At 46.1% G+C, this 18,591-nt stretch overlaps 2 protein-coding genes across 2 annotated transcripts; one reads left to right on the top strand and one right to left on the bottom strand.

Annotated features, from left to right (window-relative positions):
- Positions 1 to 1,252: 1,252 nt before the first annotated feature.
- TUBB4B (tubulin beta 4B class IVb) lies at positions 1,253 to 5,248 on the top strand. The gene is made up of 4 exons (XM_048512195.1): positions 1,253 to 1,413; positions 1,516 to 1,624; positions 3,128 to 3,238; positions 4,033 to 5,248. The coding sequence occupies exons 1-4, from the start codon at positions 1,357 to 1,359 to the stop codon at positions 5,091 to 5,093; spliced, it is 1,338 nt and encodes a 445-aa protein (XP_048368152.1). The 5' UTR covers positions 1,253 to 1,356; the 3' UTR covers positions 5,094 to 5,248.
- On the bottom strand, positions 5,241 to 18,181 carry FAM166A (family with sequence similarity 166 member A). Its single transcript, XM_048512196.1, has 7 exons — positions 18,111 to 18,181; positions 16,992 to 17,206; positions 14,853 to 15,220; positions 11,889 to 12,006; positions 10,942 to 11,036; positions 7,293 to 7,410; positions 5,241 to 5,329 (listed from the first exon to the last, which is right to left on the bottom strand). Exons 1-7 carry the CDS (start codon positions 18,164 to 18,166, stop codon positions 5,241 to 5,243), a joined length of 1,059 nt encoding a protein of 352 aa, XP_048368153.1. The 5' UTR covers positions 18,167 to 18,181.
- Between the last annotated feature and the right edge of the window lie 410 nt (positions 18,182 to 18,591).

Raw genomic sequence — 18,591 nt, 5'->3', positions numbered from 1 at the left:
CCATCCCTAAATCTCCAGGAGTTTCCCAACCTAGATCTGGCAGTATCATCCTGCCCCCATCTCCTGATGTTAGTCATGGGGCACCTTGTACCCCTAAGCAAATCAGTCTCCTTTAGGCTTCCAAGAGCCTTTATGTATTTACTTCATTTATACCCTGCCTTTCTCTCCAATGAGGGAGAGCCAGAGTGGTTTTTATTATTGTCCTATCTTTCATTTTATCCTTTCACCAACCTTGGGAGCTAAATTCGGCTAAGTAACATCACACAGCAAGTTCCCATGGCAGAACAGGGGTCCAGTCCTGAGTCTTTTAGGTCTTAGCCCAGCACTCCGCATACTACAAATGTGAAAATTTGGGGGGGGGGGGGGGAATAGAGCATTATATGTAGTCTTTAAAATGGTTTTTTTCAATATGATGGTGAGAAGGCTATGCTATCTTCCTCGTGCTTCTGCATGTATTTTTATGTTGTTTAATGCTTGCTGAATTAGTCACCTGTTTTCTTCACTGTACAACCATCTGGCCTGTGTACGTATCAACAAATGTTACTAGACCACGTTTGTAGCAGTGGAGGACCGTCGTCATGAGAGAGCAGTGGTGCTAAAACCGTTGTCATGGCTGCGTAGAGTGTGTTTTGGGACCCTGGCAGGCCTCCTTGGAGATCATTATAGTGCTAGATTCCATTGCTCTCTGAAGCCGTGGTTACGCGTCCGCCGCAACCGCCTGTAGAGGACTGAGCCATTACACCAATAGCGTACGGTACACTACGGAAATAGCGTACTAAGCATCCTGAATAGACTGTACGCGAGGTACTGGGGACGCAGAGCGGCGCGCTCTTGGGCGCGGGTTATTACTGCAGCCGTTACTAAGAAACAGTTCTCGTGCTAACTCCCGCGTCAACAAGAAAGGAGCCAATCAACGCTCGCTATCAATCATTCAAATAATCCAACAGGCCGTTGAAACGTTGGGCTCGTGAAAGAGGGAACTTCAGCGGACCAATGAGAGGGGAGGAGGGAGGAGCCGTTGCTCGAATCGACCGTTGCAACGTACCAATGAAAGAGAAGGCGGGAGAATGAGCTCGAGCCAAAAGTGCACGTTTTTTATTTTGTGTAAGATCGACAGCCCATTTACCCAATCCTCACCTTCACCTGATTGGCTGCGCCAATCGACACACAGAAGAGGAGGTGGAGTGAGACTGCAGCGCCGCGCGCGCAAGCCACCCAAAACCCCGCCCACTTTCATGCGGCTCGCTATATAAGGTTGCGTCCGTTACCTTGACGCAGCTAGTATTCTTGCGCCGCTAACGACATCAGACGAGGCAGCTTAGAGCTCCGACGCCACTAGATCCTGCGTCCGCCATCATGAGAGAGATCGTGCACTTGCAGGCTGGCCAATGCGGCAATCAGATCGGCGCTAAGGTGCGGGTTGGCCGTTGGGGAGATGGCCGGGCTGGGGAGGAGGAGGCCTAAAGGGAGGCCGTGGGTTTCTCGTGTATTAATTTTTATCTTGTTGCGTCGTAGTTCTGGGAGGTAATCTCAGATGAACATGGCATCGACCCCACCGGCACTTACCACGGTGACAGCGATCTCCAGCTCGAGCGCATCAATGTGTATTACAACGAGGCCACTGGTGAGGAGCTGATGAGAACGTGGGGGGGGGGGGGTGTCGCCAGTGTGACAAGTCTGGCCATGATGATTCGACTCCAGACTCACCCATGGCCGAAGCCACTTTGGTTTGGGCCAGGTGGTCACTGAGTATGTCTGTATCCTCAATCCTGATTATGTACATTAAAGGGGCCTTGATCTTATTAGCTGAGCTTCGGCACCTTTTATCTGGTCTCTTCCTCCTAAAGAAGTTGATTCCTGGTGTATATGCAACGCAATGCATGAGTGTTTCTGTCTCAAGCGTGTTTTGTCATTGAGGTCTTCTCTAGAGTAGGTCTGGCCCGATCGTTTTTAGATGAACGCCATAGGTACTATTTTGTCTATTTACCCACCTCCCAAAATAGCAATCACTCCTTGGACGCATGATGTAATTTATTAAGAGCCTATCTGAGCATTAGCAAAACACTTTTCATGCCTGTTTTTATATTAAAAATATATCTGTCTTTGGCTTGTTAGATTGGCTGGGCATTTTTTCTTTCTGCAACATAATGTGTGACTCTCAGACTCTGAATGTGATGCGTTGACTGGAAATGTGTTATTATATGCAAAATTAATATTTTTGGATTTTAAATGATGGTTTTAAGGTTTTATGTTATTCAACTGTTACACTGCTTAGAGCCCTCCGGGGGTGGGTGATCTATTAAATTTAAATTATAAAATAGATAAATATGTCTAGTCGTGAGCGAATGAGTCTTTCTCGAGAAGTAAAATAGCTGGTAGCTTTTGTTAAGTGTTGCATAATGTTAATATTCATAAGTATGAATGGTTCCAGGGCTTTAGATTAAATGGAGATGTTATTCCAACCTTTAAAAACAAGCGTCTTATTTCATTATGAAAATTATAAGGTAAGGGTACAGGAAGGATAAGACCTATAAAGTTTATGTCATTTGGACTCTGTCAGTTGATGAGGTAATCCTGTGTTAGAAAACGGAAGGAGAGATCAGATCTTCAGCTCATTGGACTCTGTTCAGGAAGCCCAACCCAAATTGAAGCATTGCACGGCTTTTGGAAGGAGCTGTGATTGCGTATCTGGCATGGTGGGGCATGTACAGTGTGAAGAATAAAATATTAAGGGCCGAAGCTAGGCGAATTCTTGGTATTCTTCAGCCCCCTGCCAGTTATGGATTCACACTATCAGCCCCCAGCATGGTCAATTGGCCATGCTGGCAGGGGCTGATGGGAATTGTAGTCCATAACAACTGGAATGCCAAAGGTTCGCCACCACTGTTCTAGGGGCATTATGATTGTATGGTAAGAGCTTGTGTATGCAGTAGCCATTGATTTATTTTGGGGTTTTTTTAGCCTATGCCATATGCTGTTGGGTAATAAAGCTCAAGGGCCCTCACCCTGCTGGTTTGGAAAGATCCTTACAGTTCATTGAGTGGCACAAGCATACCTCTCTGGTTTCTGTATTTCAAAATTGAGCATTTCTATCAGCTTCTCTGCTCAACATTTCTGACTTCCACAGGGGGCAAATATGTTCCTCGGGCTGTGTTGGTGGACCTGGAGCCTGGGACCATGGATTCAGTGCGCTCTGGCCCTTTTGGGCAGATCTTCCGCCCAGATAACTTTGTCTTTGGTGAGTAACATATGGTCTTGCGGTGGTGGCTGAGAACAGAACTGAAATACTGATCCTTAAACTTGTTTGTTCTATCCTAGTTGTGGGGAGAGCAAATATAAATTGGGGTGTGTGTGTGTGGCACTTGAAAGTCGTTAAAACAACAGCTTGGTAGCTAACAAATTGCTTTATGTAATTGCCCACTCCCTAGGGTTTGCCTTAATGTTGTTACTTAGACATCAAACAAATGTAGAAAATGCTTTTAAATATATATAATGCATACAATTCAGCTGGTGTTAATGGTGATAAAGTGTCATTTTAAAAAATTGGGTTGGAAGCGCCACCTGCATTGACTGCATCTTGTTAAACTTGTGAAAGTGATACACACTACATTCCCTGTATAGTAAAACTGAATTGCCAGAGGATATGTTTTAAAGCTAGAACAATACTTGTGCCAGAAGGTGTGTTCTTGGAAATGAAGGTTGGCTTGGATGTTAAGTTCTTATGTGTTTGAGCCCTGTCAGCATTGGGATTTGTATGAGCAATTTAAGGGTGTGAACCAGGAGCTTGGTGATCTCAGATGTGCTGATATGTACTTTGATGGGGCTGAGATCATTTTATGCAATTTGGAGCAAAACAACTGCCAAGTGTAGTCTACAGCTTCTAGATAGTACTTGTCCAAGAAGCTGTGAATCTGTTATTTGGATAAACAAGGAGACACTTCACGGCTTCTGGCAGGCCCAGAAAGATAGTCTGAATTTCCATTAAAGAAAAAAAGGTCTGACTATGTCTGCTAACAAGTTACTTTTTTACAGGTCAGAGTGGAGCAGGCAACAACTGGGCCAAGGGCCACTACACAGAAGGTGCCGAGCTGGTTGACTCAGTGTTAGATGTTGTAAGGAAGGAAGCAGAAAGCTGTGACTGTCTCCAGGGTTTCCAACTCACACATTCCCTTGGGGGTGGCACTGGCTCTGGCATGGGTACGCTCCTAATCAGCAAGATCCGTGAAGAGTATCCAGACCGAATTATGAACACTTTCAGTGTGGTCCCCTCCCCCAAAGTGTCGGACACTGTGGTTGAGCCCTACAATGCTACTCTCTCAGTGCACCAACTGGTAGAGAACACAGACGAGACCTACTGCATTGACAATGAAGCCCTTTACGACATCTGCTTCAGAACCCTCAAGCTGACAACTCCCACCTATGGTGACCTGAACCACTTGGTGTCGGCCACCATGAGCGGGGTGACCACTTGCCTGCGTTTCCCAGGGCAGCTAAATGCTGACCTGCGCAAACTGGCAGTCAACATGGTCCCCTTTCCCCGGCTGCATTTCTTTATGCCTGGCTTTGCTCCTCTCACCAGCCGTGGGAGCCAACAGTACCGTGCCCTGACGGTGCCAGAGCTCACGCAACAAATGTTTGATGCCAAGAATATGATGGCAGCCTGTGATCCCCGTCATGGGCGCTATCTCACAGTAGCTGCTGTTTTCAGGGGGCGCATGTCTATGAAAGAGGTGGATGAGCAGATGTTGAATGTGCAGAACAAGAATAGCAGCTATTTTGTGGAGTGGATTCCCAATAACGTGAAAACAGCTGTCTGTGACATCCCTCCCCGGGGCCTGAAAATGTCTGCCACCTTCATTGGCAATAGCACTGCCATCCAGGAGCTGTTCAAACGCATCTCGGAGCAGTTCACAGCTATGTTTCGCCGAAAGGCTTTCTTGCACTGGTACACTGGGGAAGGCATGGATGAGATGGAGTTTACAGAGGCTGAAAGCAACATGAACGACCTGGTGTCTGAGTACCAACAGTATCAAGATGCTACGGCTGAGGAGGAGGGCGAGTTTGAAGAGGAAGCAGAGGAGGAGGCAGCCTAAGACCCCGGCTGTAAACCCCTGTACATTTTGTTTAAAGCTTGTATGGACTTTATTCATTCCAACCTTGTTCTTGGTTTCTTTGTTCTGCACTTCCAGCTTTCTTCTTGATGTCATCTGTCTGACGCTGTACAGACATTAAAAGCTTTTTCACACCGCTTGTTGTCTCCGCAGTAGTTCATCATAGTAAGCTTTCCGGGTGCTGTTTCCAAAGGTTAGAGCGTAGTTGTGCCTGATGGCTGGGAAAACGACATACTTGAGTCAGCTGTTTCTGCTCAGACTTGTTCTCACTCAACGTGTGGTAACAGGACAGCATTCATAGGTGTGTCTGTTTGACTTCAATGGTTTTACTGCCTGGGCTAAGCAAATGAAGGCCACTGTGCTGCTCTGGGGCTTTGCATAAGAGGAAGCTATCTGCCACTTCCTTGGATGAACTACTGATGTGACCTTGCCTATTTGGCATCTATGCGGGAATCATTATTTCTGCAGTACTGCATCAGGTGCAGTTTGAAGCAACCAAATTTTAATGCAGCAAAAAACGCCTTCAGAGAAAGCTGCCTTCTGCATGAGTCATTGCTCTGGGTTTGGCTTCTGATCCAGAGTAAATTGTGCAGAAAGTAGATGAGCTATAGGAAGATTGTTCCTGTGCTTGAATAAAGTGGCTTGGATAGTTCATGATTCTAGGTCCATGGTGGCGAACCTTTGGCACTCCAGATGTTATGGACTACAATTCCCATCAGCCCCTGCCAGCATGGCCAATTGGCCATGCTGGCAGGGGCTGATGGGAATTGTAGTCCATAACATCTGGAGTGCCAAAGGTTCGCCACCACGGTTCTAGGTTAAAGGGCAAAGAAGGTGACCTTGATCATGTAAGGGATACAGCAGAGATACTCTAAACATTAAAAAGATTTAGGCTACTTGACATGGAAGACTGATAGGGCACTGCTGTTAAGATCCTGATACGGGATGTTGCTGGAGTGTGTCTAATTTCCAGGAGTTGACAAGTGGAATCAGTTTTGCCTGCTGGGATATTGGCTATCCCCACTAAACCAAAAAATAAAAGGTACAATTGCCTGGGATAGAAAAGTTAAAAAGCAGTTTTTTGCCTAGTGTTTCTTTGCTCATTTCTGTGCTTTTCAATTATCAAGCAACTAAAATATACTTCAAAAATATCCACTTTTTACAGGTTTGATCATTCACCTGTCCTTGTTTCATGTAAACCTTGACTAAATATGGATGGGAGCTGGCAACCAGTGAAGTCTTTCATCGGCCTCGTGTGCAGGTTTTTGGGTTTCTGTAGAATGCCAAGTGCCTTATTGCTGAGAAGGGACAGTTGAATTCTAAGGCAATTTTTTGATAATGGGACAGGACCTTTGAATCTACTTCCTGGGTGATGCATCCTTTCTCCAAACAGTCACCTGATTGGAACCCAATTGGCACTGGCTAATGAAGAAAACCCCAAAAACCTTAATATTGCCAAGTGTGCTATGCCTTCTGAAAGCAGTAAAACACTTAAAAACTGGAAGAAGTATTGGCAGCCCTTGGAGTGTTTTAACGTGGCCAGAGATCATGACAGCTAAAAGTTTCTGGTTGTCTAATCCAGTTGCTGACAAGAACAGGTTGCAGGAGGGGGGAAATCTTAAAGGCAACCAGTTCCTGTAATAGTTTTTTTGAGCATCATTACTTTTAAGCATTAAGGTTCCACATAGATGGGGGTGTCTACGTATGTTGCGTCTCAAGGGCTAACCACTTTATTTCTGCATCAGCTTTTATGGCGGAGAGATCCCTTTTGTTCAGCCAGCATCCAGCAAAGTGGGCTGCCCTCAAAAATTTGTGCTGGAATGAAATAGCCCTTAAAGTGCTAAGTGGCACACTTTTCCTATTGCTGCAGTGAATTAGCACTCATCTCTACAATTTTACACAAGGCAGCTTTTTTGTTGCAAAGGGAAACGCAATAGACCCCCAAGGATAACTAAGTGCTGTTCTGTATGTTTTTGTGAAATATTGCTGGTGCAGCTCTTCCACGTCCCTTGGGGGGGGGGGGGAGGTTAGGGCGCCTGTTTCTGTGACTAGTGACCAAGCCTAGCTTTCCCCTTGGCTTTCTGTAGCCAGAGGGCAGCATCTCTTCAAAAGGGGCGATTACAGAAGTCTCAGAAAACTGGGCTGGGTTCTTATGACTGGGTGTGTTGGTTGCTGACTTACTTGGCACAAACCCAGTGTAGTATGGGATCAGGCCTCGGCTGTTGTATATCTTGGTATTGGGCCAGTAGGTGCGGGGAAATCGCCTGCCAAAGCTGTACAGCGGGCTTCTCATCTTTTCCTGTGAAAGGACAAATGAGACATTGCATGGCAAGAGGTGGCAACTATTTGCCTTGATATGTGGAAATTGCAGGGGCTTGGCCCCAGTGACCCCAAGAGACCACAGTCCTTTACAGAAATTCCGTGGGGGTGTGCACTGAAACAAACAGTTGCTCCTAAATGAGCATATTGTTATCTTTGGTTTTTCTTATCTATTTGCTTTTTATCTTCAGCCAGGGACTAGTCAAGTTGTTAGGTTGGGGAGTGTCCTTGATTTTTAACACTGACATTGAGGGTGTTTAGACAGCCAACTAAGTGTTAATTCCTGCAATGTACTTGAAATAGAATAATGTAAGGTCAGCATTCTAGGAATTGTTCTGACCAGCATCTCATTCCCTCCATGGTCAGCTAGCTGCCATAGAAAAGCCCACAAGCAGGACATAAAGCCCAACCTTGTTGCCCCCAGCTGCAGATATTTGGATAGGTACTGCTGTTGAAGGATCAAGTTTCATGTAGCCCTTGCAGATTAGTAATGGAAAGGCCTGGGATCAAATCTGGTCCAGTTTATGGCAACCGTGGGCAGATAATCGTAGCTTGCCCGAGGGTGGTCCCAACTCTCTCCCAGCTGTTCTCCAGTAAATCTTGTCAGTACTTCGATTCTCTACCACTGAGCTGATGAGGTTAATTAGCATTTGCAGCAGTAAGGGTATATTATGTTGGGTTTGAGAACATTACATAATGCTAAGCAAATATTGCAGTGACATTTTCAGAAATGCATGTTGAAGAGAGGCAGGTGGAGATAAAATCCTGCTCTGCAGTTCCTGCAGATCATAATCCTTCTGGTGCTCAGAAGATCTGGAAACCTTTTAACAATCCAACTTTATGTTGATTGTTACCATTATTTTTACTAATGAAGGTTGTAAAATGACTGCAGCTCCTTAGGCGCCTAAGCCCAAATCAACAAGTATTTCCTCTGTGGCTGTCATGACATAACCAACTGTCACCCCCTTATAACCAGTTTCAGGTCTGCATAAAATGTTAATGTGGTATTCATTGCGGCATCTCTAGCCTGACCCTATTTTGTATTAACTGTCTGTCAGTGGTGAAGATGGCCATTTCTTCCACAGTGTGGACAAGCACATTAAAATTATCTGAGAAGGAAAAAGTCAAGAACATCCTAGAGGAGGCTGCCTACTGCATCTCTGTATGGTTTACTGTTCTCTACCATTACCATAATCCTCTACGAAGGGAAGGGGCATTCTACACCTGCTACGAGTGAAAAGAGCCACAATTGTTTCCTGGCACAAATATAGCGGAACAACATCTCTCTCCCTCAGAAGATGCTGAACCTGTATGGATTGCCGCTTCATTCAGAGGGCTGCCAGAGCAGTGCTTCCAGCAGAAACTTGTGTATTGGGGGGGTAGGGGGGTCTGGCTGCCAGTAATTTATTCTTCCACACAATTTAGCTATTTGGGGAACTAAGTGAAATGTACCTCCAGTTTTTAACTCTCATAAAAGTTTGTTCAGACATGGGGGGTGGGGGTGGGGGACGGGTTGAAAGGGAAAGTGAGGAATCCCAAGGCCCAATTTCTTAACATTGCAAAGTATTTGCAACTCACTTCATCAGCTTTAGACTGAGTTTAGAGGAGACTGATGATCTACCAGTGCAAACAGTTATAGCATGCAAAAGATGGGAGAGGGTGCCCCTAGCTTGCAATGTCTACTTGGAAGCTTCCACCCACTTGAATGAATTAGGCAAGGCTGCACTTTCTGTTTCCTGCTGTCCTGAAGGTAGAAGAGAAGACTGACAACCCTTGAACAGACTTCTCATGATCTTCTTCTGTCACTGCCAAGTCCAGTCCACTGGTTAATCAGTGGCTTTTCTGCTTGTCAACACTCTTGCAACACTTTCAAAGCCAGCAGCCCCTCTTAAGTCTGCCAATCTATCATTGCTATATTTCTCTGCAGCTCTTGCTATATTTAGACAGTGCATGCTTCAGAGGGTGTTGGGGTTGGTTTCCAGCATAAAATTGCGCTAGCAGTAAATCACGGATGGAGACAAGGAAAGCTTTGTTCTAATTAGCACAGCAAGCCTTTTTAAAACTCTTTTTTGCAAGCCAAGGCTAAAACAAGTGGCAGGAAACCGAAGTTTAAAATACCAAGTTCAGTCACAGGGTCATAGTAACCCAAGTTCCCAGCATTTGCAAGAGCTGAAGGCTTTAAAACCAGCAGCGTCTTTTAATGGAGACAAGAGAGCTTTTTAAAAACAACCGCAGCCAGAAAGTCAGCTTGGGATTGCAGAGCCAACCCCTGTCCAGTTAATAGTGGTTTGTTCTTGACTGCCTTTAGGGACAGCTTGCCAAGGTGATGAGCCTTTTGCTGCGTGACTCCCTCTGAGGAAAAGCAGAAATGGAGGGTGGGTTTAGCCCAGCCATTCTCAACCAGGGTTCCCAGGTACCCTGGGGTGCCATGAGCATGTCCCAGGGGTACCACGGCAACACTACCGCCCCCCCTCATTTTTGTGGTGTCTTCCACCGGCGCCAGCAAGGACATGGGGCAGGGCCTGCCACAAGGTCAGCAGCCGCCACCACCCGCAGTGCTTCCCTTCACCCTGGGAGGGGAAGGTGGGGGTGTGGCAAGCAGGGGCAATGGGAGGGGAAGGTGAAGGTGAAGGGTGGTGGCAGGGGTACCGTGAGATATGAAGAGTGAGGTCAAGGGTACCCTGACCTCGAAAAGGTTGGGAAACACTGGTTTAGCCACTTCAGGTTAGAAGCTGTGGGATGAAAGCAACAGGGCAGAACCCCCTCAAACCACCCTCTTGAGGCCTCTCATACTGGTGCTGACCAACTACAGAGTTCTATCTTTGTTGTGGGGGGTATAAAACTAGTTCTATAGCTAGACCTCTGCTACAGGATTGGAAGGGGCTGTACAAGACTGCCAGCATGGTGTAGTACAGTGGTTCTCAACCTGTGGGTCGCAACCCCTTTGGGGGTCAAGCAACCCTTTCACAGGGGTCGCCTAAGACTCTGCATCAGTGTTCTCCATCTGTAAAATGGATAAATGTTAGGGTTGGGGGTCACCACAACATGAGGAACTGTATTAAAGGGTCACGGCATTAGGAAGGTTAAGAACCACTGGAGTAGTATTTAAGGTGCCTGATAGGATCTGGGAAACCCAGGTTTGAACCCCCACTCTGCCATGGAAACTTGCTGGGTGACCTTGGGCCAGTCACACACTCTCAGCCTCCACCCTGGCAAGTATTTGGATGGGAGCCTCCAAGGAACACCGGGGTATGACACAAAGGCAGGCAATGTCGAACTACCTTTGAACATCTTGTGCCCTAAAAGCCCTATGGGTCACCATAACTCAGCTGTGACTTGATGACAAAACAAAAACAGGTCAGCCAGTTCAACCCCTGCTCAATGTATGATCATCTAAAGCAGGGGTGTCCAACGTTGGCCCTCCAGATGTTCATGGGCTACAATTCCCATCCGTTAAAGCATCCTTGACAAGTATTATCCAGCTGCTGTCCCTACTTTTGATTTGCTTTACCTGATTGCAGTCAAATTCATTCATAGCATCTGTGACTCCCTTCCGGTAGTTGACTCCCATGATCCAGGTGAAGCGGGGGATGAAGCCCGTGTACCCTGGGGAGGAAGGGGAGGACTTTTGGTGCATAGGCAGGATCAAGAGGACTCTGGGCTCCAAAAATAACTAGGCAAAAATAGTGAACAGCCCCCTGCTGTGCCTGCCCGCCTGCCTCATCCCAACTCATCATTTGCTTGCCTGCCATTTCTGGTAAGTTAAACTCTCTCTAGGGCAGTGGAGTGGTGGTGGTGGTGGGGGGGGAGCCTAGTCCAGGGGGCCCCAGTCTAAGCCACACCTAGCAACCAAATTATAATGCTCATAGTTGTTCGAGACTATTTTCTACAGCAGAAGCACTCTACTCTCTCTTCCACCGCACCACTACTAAATGCACTTCGATCTTTCAGTGGAAAAGGGTATAGCATAGAGGCCCTGAGGGCTACCAAATCAGCCTAGGGGCTGAAATCCAGTGTGCTACATCCGGTGTGCTACTGGACTCGCAACTACGCAACTACGGCAGCCAAATCTGACTGGCCTGCGTAACTGATTTCAAAAGCTGGTAGTGCAGAAGTGAGACTTCCTGTGGGTGCAAATACAAGTGTTGCTGTACTCCAGCTATGAATGGGTGGAATAATAAAATGGTCAGAGGAATACCTACAGAGTAAGATGCCTGTTGCTTCTCTACATAGTTTGCAACTCTGGCCTTGGCTGGGTGGGGAACTATGTTATGTGTGACTCGATTAACAACTTTTAGTTGCAGAAATGTAACGAATTTGACCTCTGCGCAAAACAGGATGCCTGCTACGTCTATTAATGACCCACTGCTCCAACTGGCCTCTTTGGGAATGGATGATTCTGTTGTGTCTCGGCCTTGGGTATAATGAGGTTCTCTGTCTCTTTTTCTGCCCACCTACCTGAGATGGCTTTACGCTGGATGAGGTTGGGCAAATCTAGCCTGGGGGTCCGTCCGAATCGGCTCACATCCACTGTGTCTGTTGCCCGTGGGAGAGGCACTGCTTCGATCCTGGTTGGCTGAAAGCCAAAGGCAAGAAGTCTGAGGGAGTTCTTATTGGGGCTGGGGGTGGCACAAAGTAAGTCATACAAGGCTGAGTTGCAATCATAACTTGCAAAGCTGGTATAGAGGTGGAAAGAGATCCCAGTTCAAATTTCCACGGAATGACCTTGGATCAACATTCTCAGCCCAGCCTACCTCAACGGTTTGTTGTGAAGATGAAATGGGGAGGCGGGGTGCCTTGAGCTCCTTGGAGAAAGCATGTAATAAAACCGAATAGACAGAAAGGGCCTCCACCCACAACCTGACTACATGAAAATCTAGGTAGCCAATGAGATCTACTGGCTAACCTTTCACTTTATAAAGACAGAAGCTGCCCTTGTGTCAAGGGGATTGTATCTATGTGATTGAGATGCATTTATCTCTGTACACTACCCAGAGCCCTTTGGTGGTGGGTGGTATAACAAGCTTAATAAATAATAATTCCTACCTCAATGTAACTGCTTAAGGCTAAAAATCAATGCTGCTAAAAGATATATGTAACCAGCCTGCTATATGTTACCACTGTCATCTGGAACATTCCTTCCTTGATCTTTACTTTATGGCTTCACTTGCTTTGTAGATAACTAGGTTTTCCCTGACACCCTGGTCCCATGAAAAACAGAGTTGCATCCATTATCTCGTGGGGGCAGGAAGCCAGGTGGCTTTCTCTTACTATCTGCTGCTGATCTTGGGGCACCTCAGCTCCGGTGTCTGTGTTTTCACAGTTTCTTGGGATAAGGGGACACAATGCAATGGGATAAAGGGGAAGGCAAAGGCCTGGTTTGTCAGAAATTTGCCAAGCTTTGGTGCTTCGATGCCTCATCAATAAACACGACCGATCAACACCACAGAGTCCATTTATTGGCTTAAGGTTCGAGACCTAACACCTTGCTACATCTTAGAGCAGTGGTTCTCAACCTGGGGGTTGTGACCCCTTTGGGGGCCGAACAACCCTTTCACAGAAGTCGCCTAAGTCTCTCTGCATCAGTGTTCTCCATCTGTAAAATGGATAAATGTTAGGGTTGGGGGTCACCACAACATGAGGAACTGTATTAAAGGGTTGCAGCATTAGGAAGGTTGAGAACCACTGTCAGAGAGATGAGGAATAACAGAATGGTTAAATAAAGGATGGGGTATCAAAAATAATTAATTTTTTGGGGGTGAGTTAAGTTAGAATACTAACAGACACTTTTACTCATGAGGGCATGGGCACCCACAGTTCTGTAAAAGACAGCATCTTTTAAGGGATAGAACGATATTTTTTGGCAATTGTAAAAAAAACACAGGTCTGGCTCAAGCCTGTGTAAAGCAGAGAGGCTGAAGCTCAGAAGCAGAGCATCTGTTTTGCATGCAGAAAGCCTCAGATTCCATCCCTGGCATCTCCTATTAAAAGATCTTGAGTAGCAGATGCTAGGAAGGACCTCTCCGTGTCCGAGAGCCTGAAGTGCCGCCGCTAGCTGGAATAAACAGCCCCGGCTCTGGTTTAAGGCAGCTTCATGTATTAGCATATGCAAAAGCACGAGTTTGTGGGTGGGGAGATGCTGAACTCTTCCCTTGTCATATCCCTCCCCCACAACTCTTCCTTCTGCAGATTTATGTACAACCAGGCCAATTTCTGGTATTAGAGATGAGCCGGGGAACAAAGGCTTTTTGCATTTCATTCTTGCTTTGGAAAGTTGTTTCTGACATCATGTCAGTTCTGGCTCTTCTGGTAATCCCTAGGGGGAAATACGTTTGGATGGATTCTGAGCATCATCTTGAGAACTAGGATGCAAAGGAGGCTGCCCTTGGGGAAACTGGGGGTAGGTCTTGGATGGCAGGACTTGCCAGGTCTCAAAACAACGGAACTTGGAGCAGCGGTGGGATAGGGTCCACTCCCCTTTAGAGTTCTGTAAATGTTCCCTTCTTTCATAAAAGTAATGGACGATTTATTTGGAGTAAAAAGAATCCTGAGGAATTTGGATTTATATCCCCCCTTTCTCTCCTGTAGGAGACTCAAAGGGGCTTACAATCTCCTTGTCCTTCCCCCCTCACAACAAACACCCTGTGAGGTGGGTGGGGCTGAGAGAGCTCCGAGGAGCTGTGACTAGCCCACGGTCACCCAACTGGGGTGTGTGGGAGTGTACAGGCTAATCTGAATTCCCCAGATAAGCCTCCACAGCTCAGGCGGCAGAGCGGAGAATCAAGCCCGGTTCCTCCAGATTAGAATGCACCTGCTCTTAACCACTACGCCACTGCTGCTCCTTTGAAGGGGAACAATGACCCCAATCTTGGATCTTGATAGCCAAATGGGTGTGTGTTCCGCAGAAAATCTAAGCTCTGCAATCACAACCAAGTTCCAAGGAGAACTTACACAGCATTATATTCCTCCCTGAGGGGCTTTCTATCTCGCACTCTCTGGCTTCATTATCAGCTGATGCTTTGTGTCAAAACTGTTTTCCCCCAAACAGAAACCCCATGCCAATAGGGAATTTGTTAAATATAATTATCACACTTTTTGCACTATTTCAAAAATGGTTGAAGGTGGTTTACAGATGTCTGTGTAAACCACACTGCACAAACACATTAAAATAGAAAAAAATAAAAAGGATAGACTAATGACCATCAAGACTTTTGTGCTGCATGTTCTCACCTATACACATTTCATTTGCATTCATTTCAATAGCCTATTTGAACAACAAAGGTTTATAGTGCCCTTGACCTGTGCCAGTGCACCAATCCTCCTTGCTGCCTCCGGGAGGCTGTTCCAAGGAACAAGAACCATGACAGAAGAAGAATTTGCTCCAGCTCTGGCCAGCCTCACCAGGTGAGCTGTTGCACATACCTGATCAGTGCCGGTGAGAAAAGGGGCACTCCTCCAGCCCTGCCCACATGATAACGAAATGTCTGCATGGCAGGGCCCCTGTGTCTCCTGCTGCCCACACACCAGTGGAATATCGGGGTGGCAAATCATTTTCCGGTCGCCCTGTTCTGATACCAGCTGCGTGCCAGCAGAGGCTGTGAATTGCCTCCATCCTGGTCCGCATGACAATCTGATGCCAGGGTGGCATGGAGAGTATTTTCTCTGTTCAACCAGCTGTGTCAAATTGGCATTGGGCCATGGCTGGGGAGTAGGTGGAGGCCCAGTCCTCGGAACAGGGGGCCTAGGTTCCATGTCTGAAACAGGAAAGTGACCTTGATAAGGAATAGCACCTGAAAAACAAATAAAAACAATTTCATGGTGGGTGCTGTGTCGATCAGTTCCTCTGAAGATGCCAGCCACAGATGCAGGCGAAACATCAGGAGAGAATGCTGCTAGAACACGGCCATACAGCTCGGAAACCACACAGCACCCAAGTGACTCTGGCCGTGAAAACCTTCGACAATACAAAAACAATTTCAGCTTGTGTGGACAGGGCCTTGGCAGAAACTAGGAGAGGTGCTCGAAGAATATGAAAATGTTATGGGACTTCTGAGCTTGTAATAATTTCAAAACAATCCCATCTTTTTCTAGCTAAGCCAATAATTCCCAGGACTCCCCAGTATGCAACAATAAACATATTAATAAAACTGTTTCAGAGGAACCATTCACTGAGGAGGCTGCCTGATGCAACTCTAAAAAGTAACCAGATCTAAACACTAAATCAAACAAATAGCATCCTCTGAGTATGCATAATTCTGCATTGGGTATGACTGTCATTCAATTTACTCTGGACGCAGAGATGAAATAGAATCACCAGTCCTCACAGCAGACTTTTTGTAAAGTCACTGTATCTCTCCACTGTTCCTTGAGTTAGAGAGCATATTCCTCTAGCACAGTGATGGCAAACCTTTTCGAGACCGAGTGCCCATATTGCAACCCAAAACACTTTGCGATACACGGCAATTTAACCTGAATACTGAGGTTTTTGTTCAGAAAAAACGGTTGGCTCCAAGGCGTGCGTTACTCCGGAGTAAGCTTGGTGGTAGTCAGAGGCTTTGCTTTGAAGCAACTGTGCAACTCTTCCAACAGGTGAATCACGACCCTAGGAGGGTTTACTAAGAAGCAAGCCCCATTGCCAACAACTGAGCTTACTCCCAGGTAAAGGATCACACTTTAGATCTTCGCATGAAAATCAGTGGAGTTTAACAGCGCTTAACAGGGTTACCTACACTGCTTCCCCAAAACTAGGTCTTAGGTTTAATGCTAATAATCGAGCCCAGCGGCCCAGGCCAGCCTAGATGTGTGTGTGTGTGGGGGGGGGGTCTGTTTGCACGTGCCCACAGAGAGGGCTCTGAGTGCCACCTCTGGCACCCGTGCCATAGGTTCGCCACCACCGCTCTAGCAACTGCCATTCATAATTACACTGTCTCTGAAAACAGAAGTTTCATTTAGTCATCCTAGCTGATAACTGCAGTCAAACCTATCCTTCATTTGTCCATACTGGTTAAAGATGAGAAGGCCAAATGTGAATCATTTATGGTCTTGTAAGTCCTGCCTATACTGGCAAGGCTAAAATGAGCAGATGTGAGAGCAGCAGTGGTGTAGTGGTTAAGAGCAGGTGCACTCTAATCTGGAGGAACTGGGTTTGATTCCCCGCTCTGCCACCTGAGCTGTGGAGGCTTATCTGGGGAATTTAGATTAGCCTGTGCACTCCAACACACACCAGCTGGGTGACCTTGGGCTAGTCACAGTTCTAAGCTCTCTCAGCCCCACCTATCTCACAGGGTGTTTGTTGTGGTAGGTGGGGGGAGGAAAAGGAGTTTGTAAGCCCTGTTGAGTCTCCTTACAGGAGAGAAAGGGTGGGTATAAATCCAACTCTTCTTCTTTCAGGCACCTTACTGAAGACTCTGGGTGATCTCCCATTCCGACTAGAATGGGATGGGCCAAGTGTCTCTAGTACAGTAGTAGGGCCTCTGCTCCAGCATGCCAACCACAGAGGTTGGCTCTGACACAGACCCCGCCCCTTGGCAACTCCACAGTTTTACCAGGATTTTCCTTCACCTGTGTATCCAGGGATGTAATTTTGGTACTGATCCATCATCTCCGGTGCAGGGCTTCTCCTCTGGCTGAAATCCTCAATGAATTTAGGCTTGATCAGAGGTGCAAGCACTGAGCAAGGACTTTTTTGAATCGTAGGGTCTGTCAGAAGTTGGGAGGTGGTTCTGCCATACGTCTGTCCAACATGAAAGCGGATCTGAGGGTAGAACCCTGCATACCTTGAGGCAAAATAGTGAATAAGAAGGGAAATGTACACTGGTATTCATTGCCTTTCAGAAAAGGTGTGTGACTTTGTGACTAATGTGAGAAGCCTATCTGGAAATGTTCCGGTTCTGATTCGTTTTTGTGGAAGAAATTATATCTGGTATTGCAGTTAAAACCCAGTCATCCTCACCTGGTATTATGTGTAACTAGATACTGGCTTACAGTTGGAGGCTCAGGTCTCCTTTAGCTGCCAACTACAGTCATTCCTCAAACAGTGTGACCTGACCATGGTAATCAATGCTTTTATCATATCCAGGTAATGTGTAATGTGATCTCTTTGGGCCTGGCTACAATGTTGTGAGAGCTTAGCTGTTTAAAACAAATAGGCACACCAGCTTTATTCTTTAGGATTGCAGTGTCTTTGATGTTTCAGGAATGTGTTTTATTGTGTTAATTTTTACTGTAAGTCTGAGGATTTCATATATAAAGGCAGGGTAGAAGTGTTTAAAATAAAAATAATTATAATATTGTATCAAGCGAAGAAACATCCTGCCTTTGTTTTAATGCAATAATCACTCTGCTGGATCACACCAAAGGATCATCGAGTCTTGCATTCTGTTTTCCAACAGAAACCAGCCAGATAACCAATGGAATATCACAAGCATGGTAGAAAAGCAACTGTTATCCCTTGCTGTTTCCCTCCAGTTCTTGGTATACAAGGGTGTACTGCATCTGTACTTAGGAGCTCTACTCAGCTGTCAAATTTCCACAAGGTTGTATAAGTCAAATAGATCATTCCCCAGTGTATTTTAGCTAAATTGGAAAAAAAATGCTGCAGCTTAATTTGAGCCACCAGTGTTTCTCTGTGATAATACATTTCTTTGGCATCTGAAAATATTGAGGAATGTGATGACTTACCCAGGAATATAGTATGGTTCTTGAGGGAAGAACTTACACTTCTGAGACTCTGTCATTGTGGAGCAGTATCTTTGGTCTGGCTCCTCAGTTTACCAAAAGCAGGAAATAGCTAAGTTAAAACAGCATTGTTACCCAGGAAACCATTGTGAAGGGTATCTTCAGCAGCATCACTATGTAAGTTTCCTATCTTAAATATCCTCATTGACAGATGTATGATGGATAGAGTTGTCAACCCCAGGTTGGGAAATACCTAGAGATTTTGGGCTATAACTATTGGAGTATAATGTCCTTCCAAAGTGGCCATTTTCTCTAGATGAACAGATGTCCACCACCTGGAGATCAGGTGTAATAGCAAGAGATCTCCAGCCACTATCTGGAGGCTGGCAACTCTATTGACGAAAAAAAATAAACTGGTAAAGATTTTCTCTATGTTGGGAAAAACTGAGCCAGATGACATTTTGACCTTGTTTAAGGCACAGAT

The sequence above is a fragment of the Sphaerodactylus townsendi genome, linkage group LG12 (genome assembly GCF_021028975.2).
Source record: "Sphaerodactylus townsendi isolate TG3544 linkage group LG12, MPM_Stown_v2.3, whole genome shotgun sequence".
Taxonomy (NCBI): domain Eukaryota; kingdom Metazoa; phylum Chordata; class Lepidosauria; order Squamata; family Sphaerodactylidae; genus Sphaerodactylus; species Sphaerodactylus townsendi.
The sequence above is the reverse complement of the archived record's forward strand: the minus strand, read 5'-3'. Positions and strand labels throughout refer to the sequence as shown.

What these genes read in the sequence shown, in the direction of transcription:
- TUBB4B (XM_048512195.1), top strand. Translation starts at nt 1,357, where the DNA reads ATGAGAGAGATCGTGCACTTGCAGGCTGGCCAATGCGGCAATCAGATC. An exon ending in GCAATCAGATCGGCGCTAAG is followed by an intron (nt 1,414 to 1,515) that starts GTGCGGGTTGGC and finishes GTTGCGTCGTAG; the next exon opens with TTCTGGGAGGTAATCTCAGA. An exon ending in GTATTACAACGAGGCCACTG is followed by an intron (nt 1,625 to 3,127) that starts GTGAGGAGCTGA and finishes TGACTTCCACAG; the next exon opens with GGGGCAAATATGTTCCTCGG.
- FAM166A (XM_048512196.1), bottom strand. Translation starts at nt 18,166, where the DNA reads ATGACAGAGTCTCAGAAGTGTAAGTTCTTCCCTCAAGAACCATACTAT. An exon ending in GAACCATACTATATTCCTGG is followed by an intron (nt 17,207 to 18,110) that starts GTAAGTCATCAC and finishes TTTTGCCTCAAG; the next exon opens with GTATGCAGGGTTCTACCCTC. An exon ending in TTACATCCCTGGATACACAG is followed by an intron (nt 15,221 to 16,991) that starts GTGAAGGAAAAT and finishes TTTGTTTTTCAG; the next exon opens with GTGCTATTCCTTATCAAGGT.